Consider the following 18,317-nt stretch of genomic DNA (forward strand, 5'->3'; position numbering starts at 1 on the left):
CGTGGGGGTGGGAGGGATAAGGCAATCATGGCGAGCCAATCACCGCGAGGATTCACTATTTGGATGGGTGGCTCTTCCTGACCGCGTACCCATTTGGTGTGGGCAGCCGTTAATTAACCGAGCGACGCGCTGGCGCCTGATGAGTTTAATCACGGATCCGATATGAGTCTGTTGATAGTCCATTGTGGGAGCTCACGGCACGTGGCATGATTGCGCTCCCGTGCTTCCGACCATCTTCTCCTCCAGGCCAATCACTGCGAGCCAATCACCACGAGGATTCGCTCATTGCATGGGTGGTCGGTCCGCGCAAGCGCTCCCATTGTGTGAGCCGCCGTTTATCAGCCGAGCTACAGGCACGCGCCTCGTTAATGCAATCACGGTCCTGATACGAGGCCGAGAGAGTCAATTGAGTTGTGGATTCAAGTGATTTTACAGTTTTTCTTTAAACATTTTAACATGGCCCCAACATAAAAGGTCAAATTAGCCTCACTACAATCGCCATCTTGAAATTCAAAGTGTTAATTAGTGCCATATTTGGTAATGACCTTTGAAATGTACGTGCCTCTGGTGACTTGATTTCGTAAATCAAGTTTCAAAATTCATTTGTAAGGTATAGCCCTGTGAGCCATGCGGCTCTTAAGTCGGGAGCAACCGCAACAAACAAAATATGAACACAGAACATCCCAAAGCGACAACACGCAACAGAAACATCCTGGAATACACCAGCAAATTTTCCACACTAAAAAAACTTATTCAAACGCTATGCGCAAAAATCACAATGTGGTGCAAGCCAACAATAACAACCATGCGACAATTTAGATTAACCATATGTTTTCGAATCACCAAAACAAAGCTGTAAAAACAATGTAACAACAGTAAAGTCACGTAGAATGAGAATAAAATAATAAATTGATAAAATAACACAATAAAATTCTCACGACGTTTCGGCCACAACACAAGCGGCCGAGAACGTCGTGAGAATTTTATTGTGTTATTTTATCAATTTATTATTTTATTCTCATTATACGTGACTTTACCGAAAGAACCAAAGAAGATGAATCCTTGCAGTCACGAAAGCTTTAAATCGAAATGTAACAACAGTAATTTAACAATAAATGATTTACATAACACGTACGACAAAAAAACTACAGCCATAGATGGCAAAACGACACTCCCAGTGTATGATGTGTGAGCAAGTCAGCGGCATTGTGAGTGAGTGTATGATGAGTGATTCAGCGTGTGATGAGTGAGTCTGATGTATGATGTGTGAGTCAGTGTATGATGCGTGAGCGAGTGTATGATGAGTGAGTCAGTAGTAGTGTGAGTGAGTGTATGATGTGCGAGTCAGCGTATGATGTGCGAGTCAGCGTGTGATGAGTGAGTCAGTGTATGATGTGTGAGCGAGTGTATGATGAGTGAGTCAGTAGTAGTGTGAGTGAGTGTATGATGTGCGAGTCAGCCAGCACACGATGAGTGAACCTGTGTATGATGAGTGAATGAGTCAGTGGTTGTGCGAGTGGATGATGTGTGAATGAGTAAGCGCATGGTGTGAGTGAGACAGTGTATGATGTGTGAGTGAGTCAGTGTATGATGTGAGTGAGGCAGTGTATGATGTGAGTGAGACAGTGTATGATGTGAGTGAGACAGTGTATGATGTGTGAGTGAGTCAGTGTCGGAACCCTCTGCTCGCCCCGTCGATCCCCCCCCCCCGGCTCCCTCGGCCCCCTCACAAACGGCCCCCGCCAGCCGCTGCTGGGAGCTTGTGCGCCTCAGACGGCCATCTTGTCTTCTTGAACACGTGGGCTTTCATGACCAATATCTTTCATAAAAGAGGTTTATTTTGTTCTTGTTAGATTACATAAGTGTATAAATGTGTCGGGAAGCCCACCACCGCATAAAAAAACAGCCAATTATTATGGTTTTTCACGTAAACACATGCCAATTCGTTACTAGTACAGCACACTGGTGTATTGGAGAGCAACACCACAACATTTACAATCTGAGTACGACATTTCGCCAATAATTACAACTAGCAGCATCAGGAGCCAGCCAGATTTGTGGAAAAATTATCCTGTTTTATTAATCAAATAAATATGTATATGTGAACACATCACTTGAGGCCTTCTTGCGCGAATTTACAGGGATGGGGGGTTAATTAATGTTTGTAAATTACTCAGCTGATGACGGACGCTTGTGTTGCGTCAGAAACGTCGTGATTTATGTTATTTTATACCTGCGACTTTACCGACAGAACCAAAGAGTATGGATTCCTGCAGTCACGAAAGCTTCAAATCAAGACTGAGTATCCATTTCAAGTTGGGTTATTTAGATGGTACTCAACGTACATGAAACATGCGATCTATGCAAGGCCGTTGTTCTTGTTCCTTCTGTGTGCACTAAAATAGTCGTCCCTGTTATTGTTCAAAGGTAAATCCCCATTGAAGTATGGGGACCTGTATAGGCTTGCATTTAAACAATGTTTGTTTTGACGATTCACGTCCAAGAAACTCAGTTTGTTGCTATACGATCAGTTACAATTATTTTTGCTTCCCTCAATTTCTATAGATTCTCGAATAGGTCTTTGCCAGTAGTAACTAGTTTTGCACTCTTGTAACTTGGTTAGAACTATTCAGGGCATATAGCAGAGCAGCTCATTGTCAAAGATTAATTTTGGTTCGTCCTTGGAAAACTGCTTCTCTGCACAATTGAGACAAGGCTCCCTGAAACAATAATAATTAAGTGTGGCTTGACAAGTTTTGCAAATGCTTGAACCAGGGACGTTTCCATTCAATCTGTACTTATTCACTAGTGGGGTATGATGGCCGGCGACCGTTTCAGAATTTACGCGATCTCCAAATAAAAGCCTATTCGATGCTCTGCATAGGATTGTAATTTAAACACCGAAACCTAGGGGAAACAGACCATGCCATCAACGGTCAAGAATTGCAATTCGGGAGGACGTCAGCAGCATGGACTTACAAAAGGCCTGCTGGCAAGTGAAATGCCCATGTTTGTAAACCCTTAAACTGAAAATGGGAAAAGTAAGTCCTTACAAGCAACCACAAAACATGGAAAGGCAAAAACTGCAGTGCAGAAGGCTTTTATTCGTAGTCAGCCACAATTCTCAGAACATTTGATCAAACACGATACAAAATGCTGCTTTATTTCTCAATAGCACGGGCGGTCATCTTGGTGTAGGTGAGCCCCTTGTAGACGCCACTCAGGGGAACGTCAAAGAGAGCGCCGTTCATGCAGGTGATGCGCAGCAGGGCCTTGTACGGGAGGTCGATGTTTGCACGCCCGATTTTAGCGACAACGGTGACGGTCTTGTGCGGAGGAACAGAGACGGGGAACGTGAGAGTTTCCATCCGCTCCTCAGATTCCTCCAATGCGTGCGTGGTCTCAGAGCTCAAGGTGAAGCTGAACCCAGTTTCCACCTCCACGACCTCCGGGATGCCTGCCGAGACAGTCAGGCTGAAGGTAAACTCGATCTTGTTGGTTGTAGACCACGATGACGTTTTGATTATCTTCTTGGAGCTCTCGAACGTGTGAGACTGCATGACGCTGGTGTCGTTTATGTACTCCATTTCTTTAATCTCCTCCATCTGCACGTTAGGAAGAACCTGGTGCATAGTTGGGTAGTTCATGTTCTGGATCACCGACGACTTTATAGCATTGATGAACAGGAAGCCCATGCAGTCGATGTCGGCCCCCGCTCGGCCCTGAACGCCCAAGCAGACGCCGGAGCCCACGTCGATTTTGTACTCGGTCTTGAGCCCCCAGTCCGTCATCTTGGCAAAGAACTCGCGGTTGCGGCTCGTTCTGAACTTGATGGCACCCAGACGCGTGCCGGCCCCATTGCCCCACAGGGAGAGCTGCGACATGAACTCGCCCGACTGGAATTCAAACTGCTGAGCAGAGGAGTCCACGGTGCCGAATTTCTGCCTTCGCCCGTCAGTCAGCCACACCTCCACGCCCCTCACTTGCCAGCCTCCAACGCTCACGGAGAGTTTCTGCAGCGTGGCCGCATTGCTCCTCCCATCAAACGAGAACGCATTTCCACCTTGGCCTCCAATGATGTGCAGCGTAAGTGGGTACGACATTATGTCAACCTGGAGGAGACAGAAGGGAGAGCAAGCACAAGAATGCTTGAAGCATGAACAATCATGGCTGTCCGAATATAAAACACAAGCATTCGTACAGTACACCATTCATCTTAAAGTTGAACATTTTGCAATTCGGAAGGGCTGAAAACCATTGGGCACCACATTTATACCCAATAAACATTCCTTTTTTGGGTCATCATTAGAATTATGGTTTTGCAATTTGGAAAAAAATAAGCAAATCTCAGTCCTACCATTTTAGATTGAGCAATCTTGCAGAAGCTAACTTACAGTAAAAAGTGCATGCTAGCGATCCCACAACTGAACAATTAAACGCAAGCACGAGTGTGCATGCTCATGGAACTGCGGGGCATTACTTAATTAACTTTACCTTCCAACATCAACCAGCAAGATGTACAGTGCAGTCCACAACTCTTAATCCACACCGTCAGAGTAACCTTTCTAGTATTGGCAATGCAAGAGGGCAGCACGTGTTACGGTGTGGGGAGCTGTAGCACAGATACCTTATTCTTTCCACGAATAATCAAAAGCTCGGAGAGACGATCCAGGCACTTGGCTGCAGTCGACCTACACAGTTCATAGTAAGAGGAGCAGTTGGGTTAAGGTGGCAAGGGTAAGAAATGAGATTAAACCTATTATCCAAGAACTAAATATCAATTTGCAGATGGGCCAGACAAAACCATCCTGTTTCAAAAATGCCTAGCAGAGGTCTTTTAGAGAGTAGGCACAATCCAGAGCAGTTATTTTGGCATCGAAGGGTATTCGGGTTAAAGCAATATAAGACAAGACGGTTTGTATACATGTCAAATTAGATCAGTTTTAAACATTAAGGGGCACACCACAATCAACTGAAATCCGAGAACTCCCATGAATCGCAATTCAAAAGTTCCAGGTCTTTCAGCTTCCTCCATGAAACCCTCGGATTTCAGGTCAGTTTAAAAGGCTTTTCCCAGTGGATAGGCACACTATGCTAATGAACCAAAATACAGCAGCTTCTCAACCGCGGTAATTATTCGTGGTGGGTGAGAATTAGAAACGGTGTGGAGCAGGGACGGTTGAGAAAAATGCGGAGCGATAAAATCTACAAATTAAAAAATAAAAACTTCAAATCATTAAACGGCAATAGCAACCAGTTAATGGGTCTATGGGCAAGGAAGCGCAATTTGAAGTTTTTCGTGAACGCTTTCAACATGGTTTGCAACGTCCAATGCAAAAACCTGCACCAACATTTAAGCTGCGCACAACACTTACCTTAGGTGTCGAATCGGTGAAGCGCAGATATTTTGTGTTGGTTCTGCCCTCCTTTAAATACAGTGGAGCACACATCACGTGGTATAATTACGTGGGTGTGCCTTCACATCCCTGACCATTTGTAGGGGTGGGAGAGATAAGGCAATCATGGCGAGCCAATCATCGCGAGGATTCACTTTTTGAATGGGTGGCTCTTTCTGACCGCGTGCCCATTTGGTGTGGGCAGCCGTTAATTAGCCGAGCGACGCGCTGGCGCCTGATGAATTTAATAACGGATCCGTTATGAGTCTGTTGATAGTCTATTGTGGGAGCTCACGGCACGTGGCATGATTGCGATCGCGTGCTTCCGAACATCTTCCCCTCCAGGCCAATCACTGCGAGACAATCACCAAGAGGATTTGCTCATTGCATGGGTGGTCGGTCCGTGCAAGCGCTCCCATTGTGTGAGCCGCCGTTTATCAGCCGAGCTACGGTCACGCGCCTCGTTAATGCAATCACGGTCCTGATACGAGGCCGAGAGATTCAATTGAGTTGTGGATTCAAGTGATTTTAGAGTTTTTGTCTAAACCTTTTAACATGACCCCAACGTAAAAGGTCAATTTAGCCTCACTACAATCGCCATTTTGAAATTCATAGTTGTGATGAGTGCCATATTTTGTAATGACCTTTGAACTGTACGTGCCTCTGGTGACTTTATTCGTAACTCAAGTTTCAAGATTCAAGTTTCATTTTTTAGGTATAGCCCTGTGAGCCATGCGCCTCTCAAATCGGGTGCAACCGCAACAAACAAAATATGAACACAGAACATCCCAAAGTGACAATGCGCAACAGAAACATCCTGGAATGAACCAGCAAATAGTCCACACAAATGTTTTTTTTTTAAAACGCTGTGTTCAAAAATCACAATGTGGTGCAAGCCAACAACAACAACCATAAGACAAATTAGATTAACCATATGTTTTCGAATCACCAAAATAAAGCTATTAAAAAATGTAACAACAGTGATCATAGGAACTGTGATTGAAATTTAACAATTAACGATATACATAACACGTACGACAAAAACTGCAGCCATAGGTGGCAGCACGACACTCCCAGTGTATGACGTGTGAGCGAGTCAGCGGCAGTGTGAGCGAGTGTATGATGTGTGATTCAGTATTAGGTTGAGTGAGTGTATGATGTGCGAGTCAGTATTAGGTTGAGTGAGTGTATGATGTGCGAGTCAGCGTATGATGTGCGAGTCAGCGTATGATGTGTGAGTCAGTATTAGGTTGAGTGAGTGTATGATGTGCGAGTCAGCCAGCACACGATGAGTGAACCTGTGTATGATGAGTGAATGAGTCAGTGGTTGTGCGAGTGTATGATGTGCGAATGAGTAAGCGCATGGTGTGAGTGAGACAGTGTATGATGTGTGAGTGAGTCAGTGTCGGAACCCTCTGCTCGCGCCGTCGCCCCCCCCCCCTGGCTCCGTCGGCCCCCCCCCGGCTCCCTCGGCCCCCTCATAAACGGCCCCCGCCAGCCTCTGCTGGGAGCGCACGCGCCTCAGGCGGCCATCTTGTCTTCTTGAACACGTGGGCTTTCATGACCAATACCATTCATAAGAGGTTTATTTTGTTCTTGTTAGATTACATAAGTATATAAATGTGTCGGGAAGCCCACCACCACCACAAAAAAACAGCCATTGATTATGGTTTGTCACGTAAACACATTCCAATTCGTTACTAGTACAGCACACTGGTGTATTGGAGAGCAACGCCACAACATTTACAATCTGATTACGTTTCGCCAATAATTACAACTAGCAGCATCAGGAGCCAGCCAGATTTGTGGATAAATGCTCCTGTTTTATTCAAATAAATAGGTATATGTGATAACATCACGTGTGAGGCCTTCTTGCGCGAATTTACGGGTATGGGGGTTAATGTTTGTAAATTGCTCAGCCGATGACGGACGCTTGTGTTGCGTCGGAAACGTCGCGATTTATGATATTTTATTCCTTTGTGACTTTACCGACAGAACCAAAGAGTACAGATTCCTGCAGTCACGAAAGCTTCAAATCAAGACTGAGTATCCATTTCAAGTTGGGTTATTTAGATGGTACTCAACGTACATGAAACATGCGATCTATGCAAGGCCGTTGTTCTTGTTCCTTCTGTGTGCACTAAAATAGTCGACCCTGTTATTGTTCAAAGGTAAATCCCCATTGAAGTATGAGGACCTGTATAGGCTTGCATTTAAACAATGTTTGTTTTGACGATTCGCTTCCAAGAAACTCAGTTTGTTGCTATACGATCAGTTACAATTATTTTTGCTTCCCTAAATTTCTATAGATTCTCGAATAGGTCTTTGCCAGTAGTAACTAGTTTTACACTCTTGTAACTTGGTTAGAACTATTCAGGGCAAATAGCAAAGCAGCTCATTGTCAAAGAATAATTTTGGTTCGTCCTTGGAAAACTGCTTCTCTGCACAATTGAGACAAGGCTCCCTGAAGCAATAATAATTAAGTGTGGCTTGACAAGTTTTGCAAATGCTTGAACCAGGGACGTTTCCATTCAATCTTTACTTATTCGCTAGTGGGGTATGATGGCCAGCGACCGTTTCAGAATTTACTCGATCTCCAAATAAAAGCCTATTCGATGCTCTGCAAAGGATTGTAATTTAACACTGAAATCTACGGGAAACATACCATGCCATCAACGGTCAAGAATTGCAATGCGGGAGGACGTCAGCAGCATGGACTTACAAAAGGCCTGCTGGCAAGTGAAATGTTCATGTTTGTAAACCCTTAAACTGAAAATGGGAAAAGTAATAGTCCTTACAAGCAACCACAAAACATGGAAAGGCGAAAAGTGCAGTGCAGAAGGCTTTTATTCGTAGTCAGTCACAATTATTCTCAGAACACTTGATCAAACAGGGCACAAAATGCTGCTCTATTTCTCAGTCGCACGGGCGGTCATCTTGGTGTAGGTGAGCCCCTTGTAGACGCCACGCAGGGGAACGTCAAAGAGAGCCCCGTTCATGCAGGTGATGCGCAGCAGGGCCGTGTACGGGAGGTCGATGTTTGCACGCCCAATTTTAGCGACAACGGTGACGGTCTTGTGCGGAGGAACAGAGACGGGGAACGTGAGAGTTTCCATCCGCTCCTCAGATTCCTCCAATGCGTGCGTGGTCTCAGAGCTCAAGGTGAAGCTGAACCCAGTTTCCACCTCCACGACCTCCGGGATGCCTGCCGAGACAGTAAGGCTGAAGGTAGACTCAATCTTGTTGGTTGTAGACCACGATGACGTTTTGGTTATTTTCTTGGAGCTCTCGAACGTGTGAGACTGCATGACGCTGGTGTCGTTTATGTACTCCATTTCTTTAATCTCCTCCATCTGCACGTTGGGGAGAACCTGGTGCATAGTTGGGTAGTTCATGTTCTGGATCACCGACGACTTTATATCATTGATGAACAGGAAGCCCATGCAGTCGATGTCGGCCCCCGCTCGGCCCTGAACGCCCAAGCAGACGCCGGAGCCCACGTCGATCTTGTACTCGGTCTTGAGCCCCCAGTCCGTCATCTTGGCAAAGAACTCGCGGTTGCGGCTCGTTCTGAACTTGATGGCACCCAGACGCGTGCCGGCCCCATTGCCCCACAGGGAGAGCTGCGACATGAACTCGCCCGACTGGAATTCAAACTGCTGAGCAGAGGAGTCCACGGTGCCGAATTTCTGCCTTCGCCCGTCAGTCAGCCACACCTCCACGCCCCTCACTTGCCAGCCTCCAACGCTCACGGAGAGTTTCTGCAGCGTGGCCGCATTGCTCCTCCCATCAAACGAGAACGCATTTCCACCTTGGCCTCCAATAATGTGCAGCGTAAGTGGGTACGACATTATGTCAACCTGGAAGAGACAGCAGGGAGAGCAAGCACAAGAATGCTTGAAGCATGAACAATCATGGCTGTCCGAATATAAAACACAAGCATTCGTACAGTACACCATTCATCTTAAAGTTGAACATTTTGCAATTCGGAAGGGCTGAAAACCATTGGGCACCACATTTATACCCAATAAACATTCCTTTTTTGGGTCATCATTAGAATAATGGTTTTGCAATTTGGAAAAAAAGAAGCAAATCTCAGTCCTACCATTTTAGATTGAGCAATCTTGCAGAAGCTAACTTACAGTAAAAAGTGCATGCTAGCGATCCCACAACTGAACAATTAAACGCAAGCACGAGTGTGCATGCTCATGGAACTGCGAGTCATTACTTAATTAACTTTACCTCCCGACATCAACCAGCAAGATGTACAGTGCAGTCCACAACTCTTAATCCACACCGTCAGAGTAACCCTTCTAGTATTGGCAACGCAAGAGGACAGCACGTGTTACAGTGTGGGGAGCTGTAGCACAGATACCTTATTCTTTCCACGAATAATCAAAAGCTCCGAGAGACGATCCAGGCACTTGGCTGCAGTCGACCTACACAGTTCATAGTAAGAGGAGCAGTTGGGTTAAGGTGGCAAGGGTAAGAAATGAGATTAAACCTATTATCCAAGAACTAAAGATCAATATGCAGATGGGCCAGACAAAACCATCCTGGTTCAAAAATGCCTAGCAGAGGTCTTTTAGAGAGTAGGCACAATCCAGAGCAGTTATTTTGGCATCGAAGGGTATTCGGGTTAAGGCAATATAAGACAAGACGGTTTGTATACATGTCAAATTAGATCAGTTTTAAACATTAAGGGGCACACCACAATTTACTGAAATCCGAGAACTCCCATGAATTTCAATTCAAAAGTTCCAGGTCTTTCAGCTTCCTCCATGAAACCCTCGGATTTCAGGTCAGTTTAAAAGGGCTTTTCCCAGTGGATAGGCACACTATGCTAATGAACCAAAATACAGCAGATTCTCAACCGCGGTAATTATTCGTGGTGGTTGAGAATTAGAAACGGTGCAGAGCAGGGATGGTTGAGAAAAATGCGGAGCGATAAAATCTACAAATAAAAAAAAACTGCAAACCATTAAACGGCAATAGCAACCAGTTAATGGGTCTATGGGCAAAGAGGCGCAATTTGAAGTTTTTCGTGAACGCTTTCAACATGGTTTGCAACGTCCACCGCAAAAACCCAGCACCAACATTTAAGCTGTGCACCACACTTACCTTAAGCGTCAAATCGGTGAAGCGCTGATATTTTGTGTTGGTTCTGCCCTCCTTTAAATACAATGGAGTACACATCACGTGGTATAATTACGTGGGTGTGCCTTCACATCCCTGGCCATTCGTGGGGGTGGCAGAGATAAGGCAATCATGGCGAGCCAATCATCGCGAGGATTCACTTTTTGAATGGGTGGCGCTTCCTGACCGCGTACCCATTTGGTGTGGGCAGCCGTTAATTAGCCGAGCGACGCGCTGGCGCCTGATGAGTTTAATCACGGATCCGTTATGAGTCTGTTGATAGTCCATTGTGGGAGCTCACGGCACGTGGCATGATTGCGCTCGCGTGCTTCCGACCATCTTCTCCTCCAGGCCAATCACTGCGAGCCAATCACAACGAGGATTCGCTCATTGCATGGTGGTCGGTCCGTGCAAGCGCTCCCATTGTGTGAGCCGCCGTTTATCAGCCGAGCTACGGTCACGCGCCTCGTTAATGCAATCACGGTCCTGATACGAGGCCGAGAGAGTCAATTGAGTTGTGGATTCAAGTGATTTTAGAGTTTTTGTCTAAACTTTTTAACATGACCCCAACGTAATAGGTCAAATTAGCCTCACTACAATCGCCATTTTGAAATTCATAGTTGTGATGAGTGCCATATTTTGTAATGACCTTTGAACTGTACGTGCCTCTAGTGACTTTATTCGTAACTCAAGTTTCAAGATTCAAGTTTCATTTTTTAGGTATAGCCCTGTGAGCCATGCGCCTCTTAAGTCGGGTGCAACCGCAACAAACAAAATATGAACACAGGACATCCCAAAGTGACAACGCGCAACAGAAACATCCTGGAATACACCAGCAAATACTCCACACAAATATATATTTTTTAAAACGCTGTGTTCAAAAATCACAATGTGGTGCAAGCCAACAACAACCATAAGACAAATTAGATAAACCATAAATTTTGATTTAAAGCTTTCGTGACTGCAGTAATTCATATTCTTAGTTTTTTCGGTAAAGTCACGTTGAAGAGAAACAACAAAATAACAAAATATATATAAAACAATAAAAAATTCTCACGACATTTCGACCATAACTCAAACGGTCATCATCAGGTGTGTCGGTTTGCATAAATTTATTTTTAAAACGGCATATTTATTTATTTATTTAAAAAAACCGTTTGCGTCACGCGCAGCGATTGGCAGTTTGCCCAGGACTAGTCCATCTATTTTTTGAAAAGAGGAGGGGGGAGACGAATTTTTGTTTTTAATGTATGCTGTCTGAAAGCCACTGTAAGCGTGAACAATCAATCAAGAACTGAAATGATTTATCAAATCTTTCCAATGATTGCTAAGATAGAATCCATCTTCTCGGTTGAAATTGTCTCTGTGCTTGTATATGTGGATAGCCTCATGAACGAATCTCTCATGGAAGCCAGATGGCTTACAAAGAACCTCCGTCTTGGAAAAGTCAATGGCATGTGAGCCTACTGAATTAGAACAATGATCTGCTACGGCCGAGGTGTTGGTCCTACCGTGTTTAAGGTCTGCTTTATGTTCACGAATGCGGTCCGAGATATGGCGTTTGGTTTCTCCAATGTAACTACTACCACAGAGGCAACTTAGTTTGTAGACACCAGGGTATTGTATGTCCGGAATCACATCTTTTACAGACGGAACCAGATCACGGATTTTATGTAATGTGTTGAAACGGACCTGGATCTTGTGTTTATTCAAGATTTTGGAGATCTTTTTTGTGATCCCAGCAATGTAGGGTAAAGTGATGGTTATCACTCAAACCATGAAGAAGAACCCTCTTGAGGAGCCTTTCAAAACCATCACTTTACCCTACATTGCTGGGATCACAAAAAAGATCTCCAAAATCTTGAATAAACACAAGATCCAGGTCCGTTTCAACACATTACATAAAATCCGTGATCTGGTTCCGTCTGTAAAAGATGTGATTCCGGACATACAATACCCTGGTGTCTACAAACTAAGTTGCCTCTGTGGTAGTAGTTACATTGGAGAAACCAAACGCCATATCTCGGACCGCATTCGTGAACATAAAGCAGACCTTAAACACGGTAGGACCAACACCTCGGCCGTAGCAGATCATTGTTCTAATTCAGTAGGCTCACATGCCATTGACTTTTCCAAGACGGAGGTTCTTTGTAAGCCATCTGGCTTCCATGAGAGATTCGTTCATGAGGCTATCCACATATACAAGCACAGAGACAATTTCAACCGAGAAGATGGATTCTATCTTAGCAATCATTGGAAAGATTTGATAAATCATTTCAGTTCTTGATTGATTGTTCACGCTTACAGTGGCTTTCAGACAGCATACATTAAAAACAAAAATTCGTCTCCCCCCTCCTCTTTTCAAAAAATAGATGGACTAGTCCTGGGCAAACTGCCAATCGCTGCGCGTGACGCAAACGGTTTTTTTAAATAAATAAATAAATATGCCGTTTTAAAAATAAATTTATGCAAACCGACACACCTGATGATGACCGTTTGAGTTATGGTCGAAACGTCGTGAGAATTTTTTATTGTTTTATATATATATTTTGTTATTTTGTTGTTTCTCTTCAACGTGACTTTACCGAAAAAACTAAGAATATAGATAAACCATGTTTTCGAATCACCAAAATAAAGCTATTAAAACAATGTAACAACAGTGATCATAGGAACTGTGATTTTTAATTTAGCAATAAACGATATACATAACAGGTACGACAAAAACTGCAGCCATAGCTGGCAGCACGACACTCCCAGTGTATGATGTGTAGGGGTGCTATGGGGAATAAACACATGGCACGGGAAGGTGTGGTTCACCCACACCTTGGTGGCTACAACAACGTCCGCTAAGGCTCCAGTGGGTATAAAGTGCGGGGAGCCAGGGAGCTCGGGGCAGAGTGTGGGGCCCGAGGCTGAAGCAACCAGTGAAGAAAGAAGGCCAGCTAGGTGAGACCCTGGAACTCCTGTGACCGCTGCCCTTTTCAGGGCCGGCACAGCAAGCCAGTGGTGCGGCCCCAGAGCCCCAGAGTCAGAGTCCTTCTAAGGGCCGGTCTGGTCGGCGGGGTGCCGAGATCTGTGCCTAACCAGGGCCGGATCTGATAGCCTCCCTTAGAGCCCTACCAGGAGGAACTGGGAGCCTAGAGCTTAGGCTAGAGAGCCTGGGGTGTGTTCCTGAGTTATACGGGTGGAGGGGCCGCTACCCCTTCTAGTGTAACCCTTGTTAAGGTTTAAATAAATAGTGCTGCTTCTATTCTGTCGTCTCCGTGTCCTGGAATCCACTACAACTGGTGTCAGAAGTGGTCTTAAAATGGACACAAGGAGTACAAACCGATCACAGGAACCCCAGGAGGGGGACGGCTCGCCTGGGATTGCGCCAGAGGCCGCGGCCGACGATCCTGGGATGTCCCAGACGCCCCAACAGCAGCCGCCGCTGGAGGAGTGGCCGCCGATGGAGGACGGGTTGCAGGCGGCTCACTCTCGACTGGCTGAGCTGCTGTATGCCGCGGCTTCCACGCTGGAGGAAATCAACCGCGCGGGGCTGCGGGCGCAAAGGCGGCAGAGAGACGAACGCCGTTCAACGGCCATTCCCGCCGAAACACAGCCACCAGATTTCGGATTTGCCGCCATGACAGTGTCCGCCACGGCGATTGGAGGGTCGCAGCTCCACGTGGATGCTGTGGGCCAATCAGCGGTGGTGACGTCGACCCCAACGGACGCCCGCTGTCAGGACCAATCGGCGGGCGCATCGTCATCACCTGCGCGACCGCCGATGGGTGTCCCCAACCCCTCAAACACCGGTGGAGAGGCCGGAAATGGCGCGCGGCACCTCTCAGAGACGAAGCCATCGTTTCAACAACGCCTGCCGGTGTTGAAGGAGTTCGTTTCAGACGGTGGCGACTGGGGGGCCTTTCAACGCCGCTTTCTCGCTCATCAAGAGATGGCTGGCTGGACGGACAATGAGGCGTTGAGTGCGCTACCGGCCATGCTGGACGATGACGCCCTTGCTATGCTCATCACAGCTCCCAGATCAACGCGATCTACGCTACAGTCGGCGCTCCAGGTCCTCACCATAGTCTACGGGCCATCGTCGGACTGCCGCAAACTCTTCCACGAGCGGTGCAGGGGCCAGAAGGAGCCACCGCTGGCGTATCGCACGGCTCTCCTGGCCCTCGCAAAAGCGGCTTTCCCGCGGATGGACGGCGAAGGGGTGGACGCGATGGTGACGGAGAAGCTCCTGGCGTTGGCCCAGGAGCTACAGATCGTCATCGTCGCAGAGGACGACGCGGACATGTGCTCCTTGCGGGCAGCAAGACACATCCACGCGCACCTGATAGCGCAGCGTCGATCACCTCTCGTCCCCAAGGGCGCAGCTGCGGTGTGCGCTGGGACGCCGACCATCCCCCCCTCCGAGGAGGTCTTCGCGGCGGGTCGCCCGGTGGAGTGGAGATCCGGAGGGAGGCCGGCTCGGACCACACCGGATCGCCAGGAGCACCCCAAGGCGCTCATCACGTGCTACAACTGTGGCCGCAAGGGCCACGTGGCTGCGGAATGCCGGGCGCCTCGTCAACGACAGCCGGGACGGTCGGACGGCGCTCCAGCCTACAGGCCTCCGCATCGCAACCCGGCAAGTCACGGCACCCCACATGCTCGGCCTGTGCACACACCTGTCCCCACCTCGCGCGTTTCGGTGTACGGGCCTCGGGGTACGCCCATTGGTTTGTTGGGTGGCGGCGGGGTCGAGAGGGTGCTCGGGCCCGGGCAGTGGACGGAATTGGCCCACCGCATTGTTGCTGCGTCGGCAGGCTCGTCCGTGGTCGCGGGTCGCATTGACGGGGTCGAGGTGCGTATCCTCGTCGATACGGGAGCTTCGGCGACCATTGTGTCAGACTTGATTTATAATATTCTTCCCGTTCAAAGCCGCCCCTTGCTCCCAGTCACCGTTCCGTGTTACGCAGCGAACGGGGGTTCGCTGGGTATCATAGGCCAAATTCGAGCACAAATTTGCATTGGCGATATCAAACTCTCCGGGCCGTTATTAGTCTCGTCCTCGCTGGCGGTTCCGTGCTTGTTGGGGACGGACTTTTTGGGCAAAATGCCGATTAAAATTCTAATTGATCAGGGTTGCATCGAGCTTCCCTCGGGCCGACGGGTAACATTCCTGCCTTCCCCTGTCACCTCAAGGGCAGCGTGCGCGTCGATACAAGCGTTCGTCACTCGGACGGTGCGTGTACCTCCCGGGGCGCAAATGCTCGTGCCCCTTCGCTTGCGTCGGCCTTTCGTGCCCGGTGTTCTGGACCAGGGAATTCTGTTAGGGCCCTCGAGGGCTGGGGAAAACGGGCTGGATCTGGTGGCCGCTCAAACGCTCGTTAAGGGGAGCGATGACCCGTTTATCCTCGTCCTTAACGTTGGCGTACAGACGGCCGTCGTTCCTCAGGGAACTGTGCTCGCGCACGCGACACCGGTCCCCGTGGTAGACACGGTTATGGGTAATGTGGGGACCGATCCTCTGGCTCAACCGCATTCTGAGGGGGACGATAGTTGGATGGACGCACTATGTTCGGGCACGAGTGATCTGTCCGACTCCCAGCGTGCCGGCCTACGCACCCTTCTGACGGAATTTTCCGATGTTTTTAGCAAACACAAATATGACATTGGGTGCACGAAATTGTTGCGTCACCACATTGACACGGGTGACAATGCCCCGGTACGCCAGAATCCTTTTCGGTTAAGTCCGGCCGAAAAAGATCATGTCAAATTGGCAGTGGATGACATGCTGGCTGCAGACATTATAGCCCCTTCCACCAGTCCATGGGGAGCACCCATAGTGCTTGTCAAAAAGCACGATGGGTCCTTGTGATTCTGTGTGGATTTTCGCCGCCTTAATAAGATCTCCGTGGCCGACGCGTATCCACTTCCCCGGATGGACGAATCTCTGGATGCTCTGGCTGGCGCACGTTTTTTTTCTACGTTGGACTTGTTATCCGGATTCTGGCAACTCCCATTGGATGATGAGTCCAAGCCAAAGACTGCGTTTCGCACACCACACGGCCTATTCCAATTTAACCGGTTACCTATGGGATTACACTCCGCTCCGGCGACATTTCAGCGCCTTATGGAACTGGTTTTGGCTGGCTTACAGTGGAACGTCTGTTTGATCTATCTGGATGACGTCATCGTGTTCAGCAAGACATTTGACGAACACCTTTTGCGCTTGCGCGCCGTGTTCCTCAAAATGCGTGCTGCGAATTTGAAATTTAAGCCGCAAATGTGCCACCTGCTACGGGAATCCGTACGCTATTTGGGGCACATCGTCAGCCGCTCGGGCATATCCACCGATCCCGCAAAGACGCAGTGTGTCAACTCCTGGCCAACCCCCACCTCGGTGGCTGAGGTCAGGAGTTTCATTGGATTTGCGTCTTATTACCGGCGGTTCGTCGCGGATTTCACGACCATTGCTAAGCCCTTACACGCTCTGACGGCGAAGGGAGTGAAATTTCACTGGGGCCAGGAGGAGGAGGTCGCTTTTTGTTCCCTTCGCGACGCTCTCGTGCGGGCCCCTCCATTGAGCTACCCCGATTTTTCGGAACCCTTCCTGCTCGATACAGACGCCAGCAATACGGGCATTGGGGGTGTGCTCTCACAGGTGATCTGTGGTGTGGAACGCGTCGTGGCTTATGGCAGTAGGGTTTTGTCTCCGGCGGAACAGAGATACTGCGTCACGCGTCGGGAACTCTTGGCTATTGTATTTTTTATGCAACAGTATCGCCCATACCTGTACGGTCGGCATTTTACTGTCCGTACGGACCATGCGGCATTACAATATGCCTTGCGGGTGACACAGCCTTCGGGGCAATTGTCCCGATGGCTCGAAATCCTTCAGGATTATGATTTCACGACCACATATCGTAAGGGTGCTCGGCACACTAATGCGGATGCGCTGTCTCGCCTGCCGCCCGCCTCAGATTGCGCTTGTCTCAGGGGATCGGGGCGTTGTAAGCCGCCAGAGGATAGCCCCCCCTTAGATATCCCGGTTCTCGCTGCTGCCACTGAGGACCCCTTGCCTGAGGGTCCTGTCGGGGAGGGAGGTGCGGACTCCTTGCTGGGGTTGTCCGTTGCGGAATGGGGGCGCCTCCAGATGGAGGACGCATCCCTCCTCGCGTTGCGTCGTCGCGCAGGGGGTTCCGTGCGGGGGGTCACGGGGATTGATTAGTACGGGCTGCTCCAGGGGCTCCTAATGCATTGGGATGGGAGGGCCTGCCGTCACAGGCTTGTGGTGCCATCCGCTTTGCGGGGTAAGGCCGTTTGGGCCGCACACGAGCGACTTTTGCACCTGGGGACCCACAAGACCCTTGCCGTGCTCCAGCTGGATTTCTTCTGGCCGGGTATGGCAAGGGATGTGGATGACCTCCTGGGTGCATGCACTCAGTGCGCCCAACGAAAACCACCAGCGAAAGGCGCCTGCCCACCGCTACAATCTATCACGGTCTCTCGGGTTAACGAACTCGTCGCACTCGATATATTGGGGCCCTTCCCTGCGACCCCTAGGGGTAACAAGTACCTGCTGGTTGGCGTGGAATATTTCACCCGATGGCCTATGGCATGGCCTCTTGCTAACCAGTCAGCAGCAGCCGTTGCCGAGGCCTTTGTCCAGGGCTATGTCCTCGACAAGGGTGCTCCCGAACGGCTGCTGACTGACCAAGGGAAGAACTTCTCTGGCGTCCTTCTGCACGAGGTGTGTGCGCTTCTTGGTACGAAAAAGATTCGCACTTCCCCCTATCACCCACA

General features: G+C 48.6%; 2 protein-coding genes across 2 annotated transcripts; both read right to left on the reverse strand.

The window, feature by feature from the left end:
* Positions 1-3,084: 3,084 nt before the first annotated feature.
* Positions 3,085-5,406, reverse strand: LOC116956893 (aerolysin-like protein). The gene is made up of 3 exons (XM_032978761.2): positions 5,376-5,406; positions 4,628-4,691; positions 3,085-4,112 (listed from the first exon to the last, which is right to left on the reverse strand). Exon 3 carries the CDS (start codon positions 4,101-4,103, stop codon positions 3,162-3,164), a length of 942 nt encoding a protein of 313 aa, XP_032834652.2. The 5' UTR covers positions 4,104-4,112; positions 4,628-4,691; positions 5,376-5,406; the 3' UTR covers positions 3,085-3,161.
* A 2,819-nt stretch (positions 5,407-8,225) lies between these two features.
* On the reverse strand, positions 8,226-10,553 carry LOC116956885 (aerolysin-like protein). The gene is made up of 3 exons (XM_032978749.2): positions 10,518-10,553; positions 9,772-9,835; positions 8,226-9,256 (listed from the first exon to the last, which is right to left on the reverse strand). Exon 3 carries the CDS (start codon positions 9,245-9,247, stop codon positions 8,306-8,308), a length of 942 nt encoding a protein of 313 aa, XP_032834640.2. The 5' UTR covers positions 9,248-9,256; positions 9,772-9,835; positions 10,518-10,553; the 3' UTR covers positions 8,226-8,305.
* Between the last annotated feature and the right edge of the window lie 7,764 nt (positions 10,554-18,317).

Source organism: Petromyzon marinus, chromosome 68 (genome assembly GCF_048934315.1).
Source record: "Petromyzon marinus isolate PM22_M1 ecotype Great Lakes invasive population chromosome 68, UKy_Petmar_22M1.pri1.0, whole genome shotgun sequence".
NCBI classification, from domain to species: domain Eukaryota; kingdom Metazoa; phylum Chordata; class Hyperoartia; order Petromyzontiformes; family Petromyzontidae; genus Petromyzon; species Petromyzon marinus.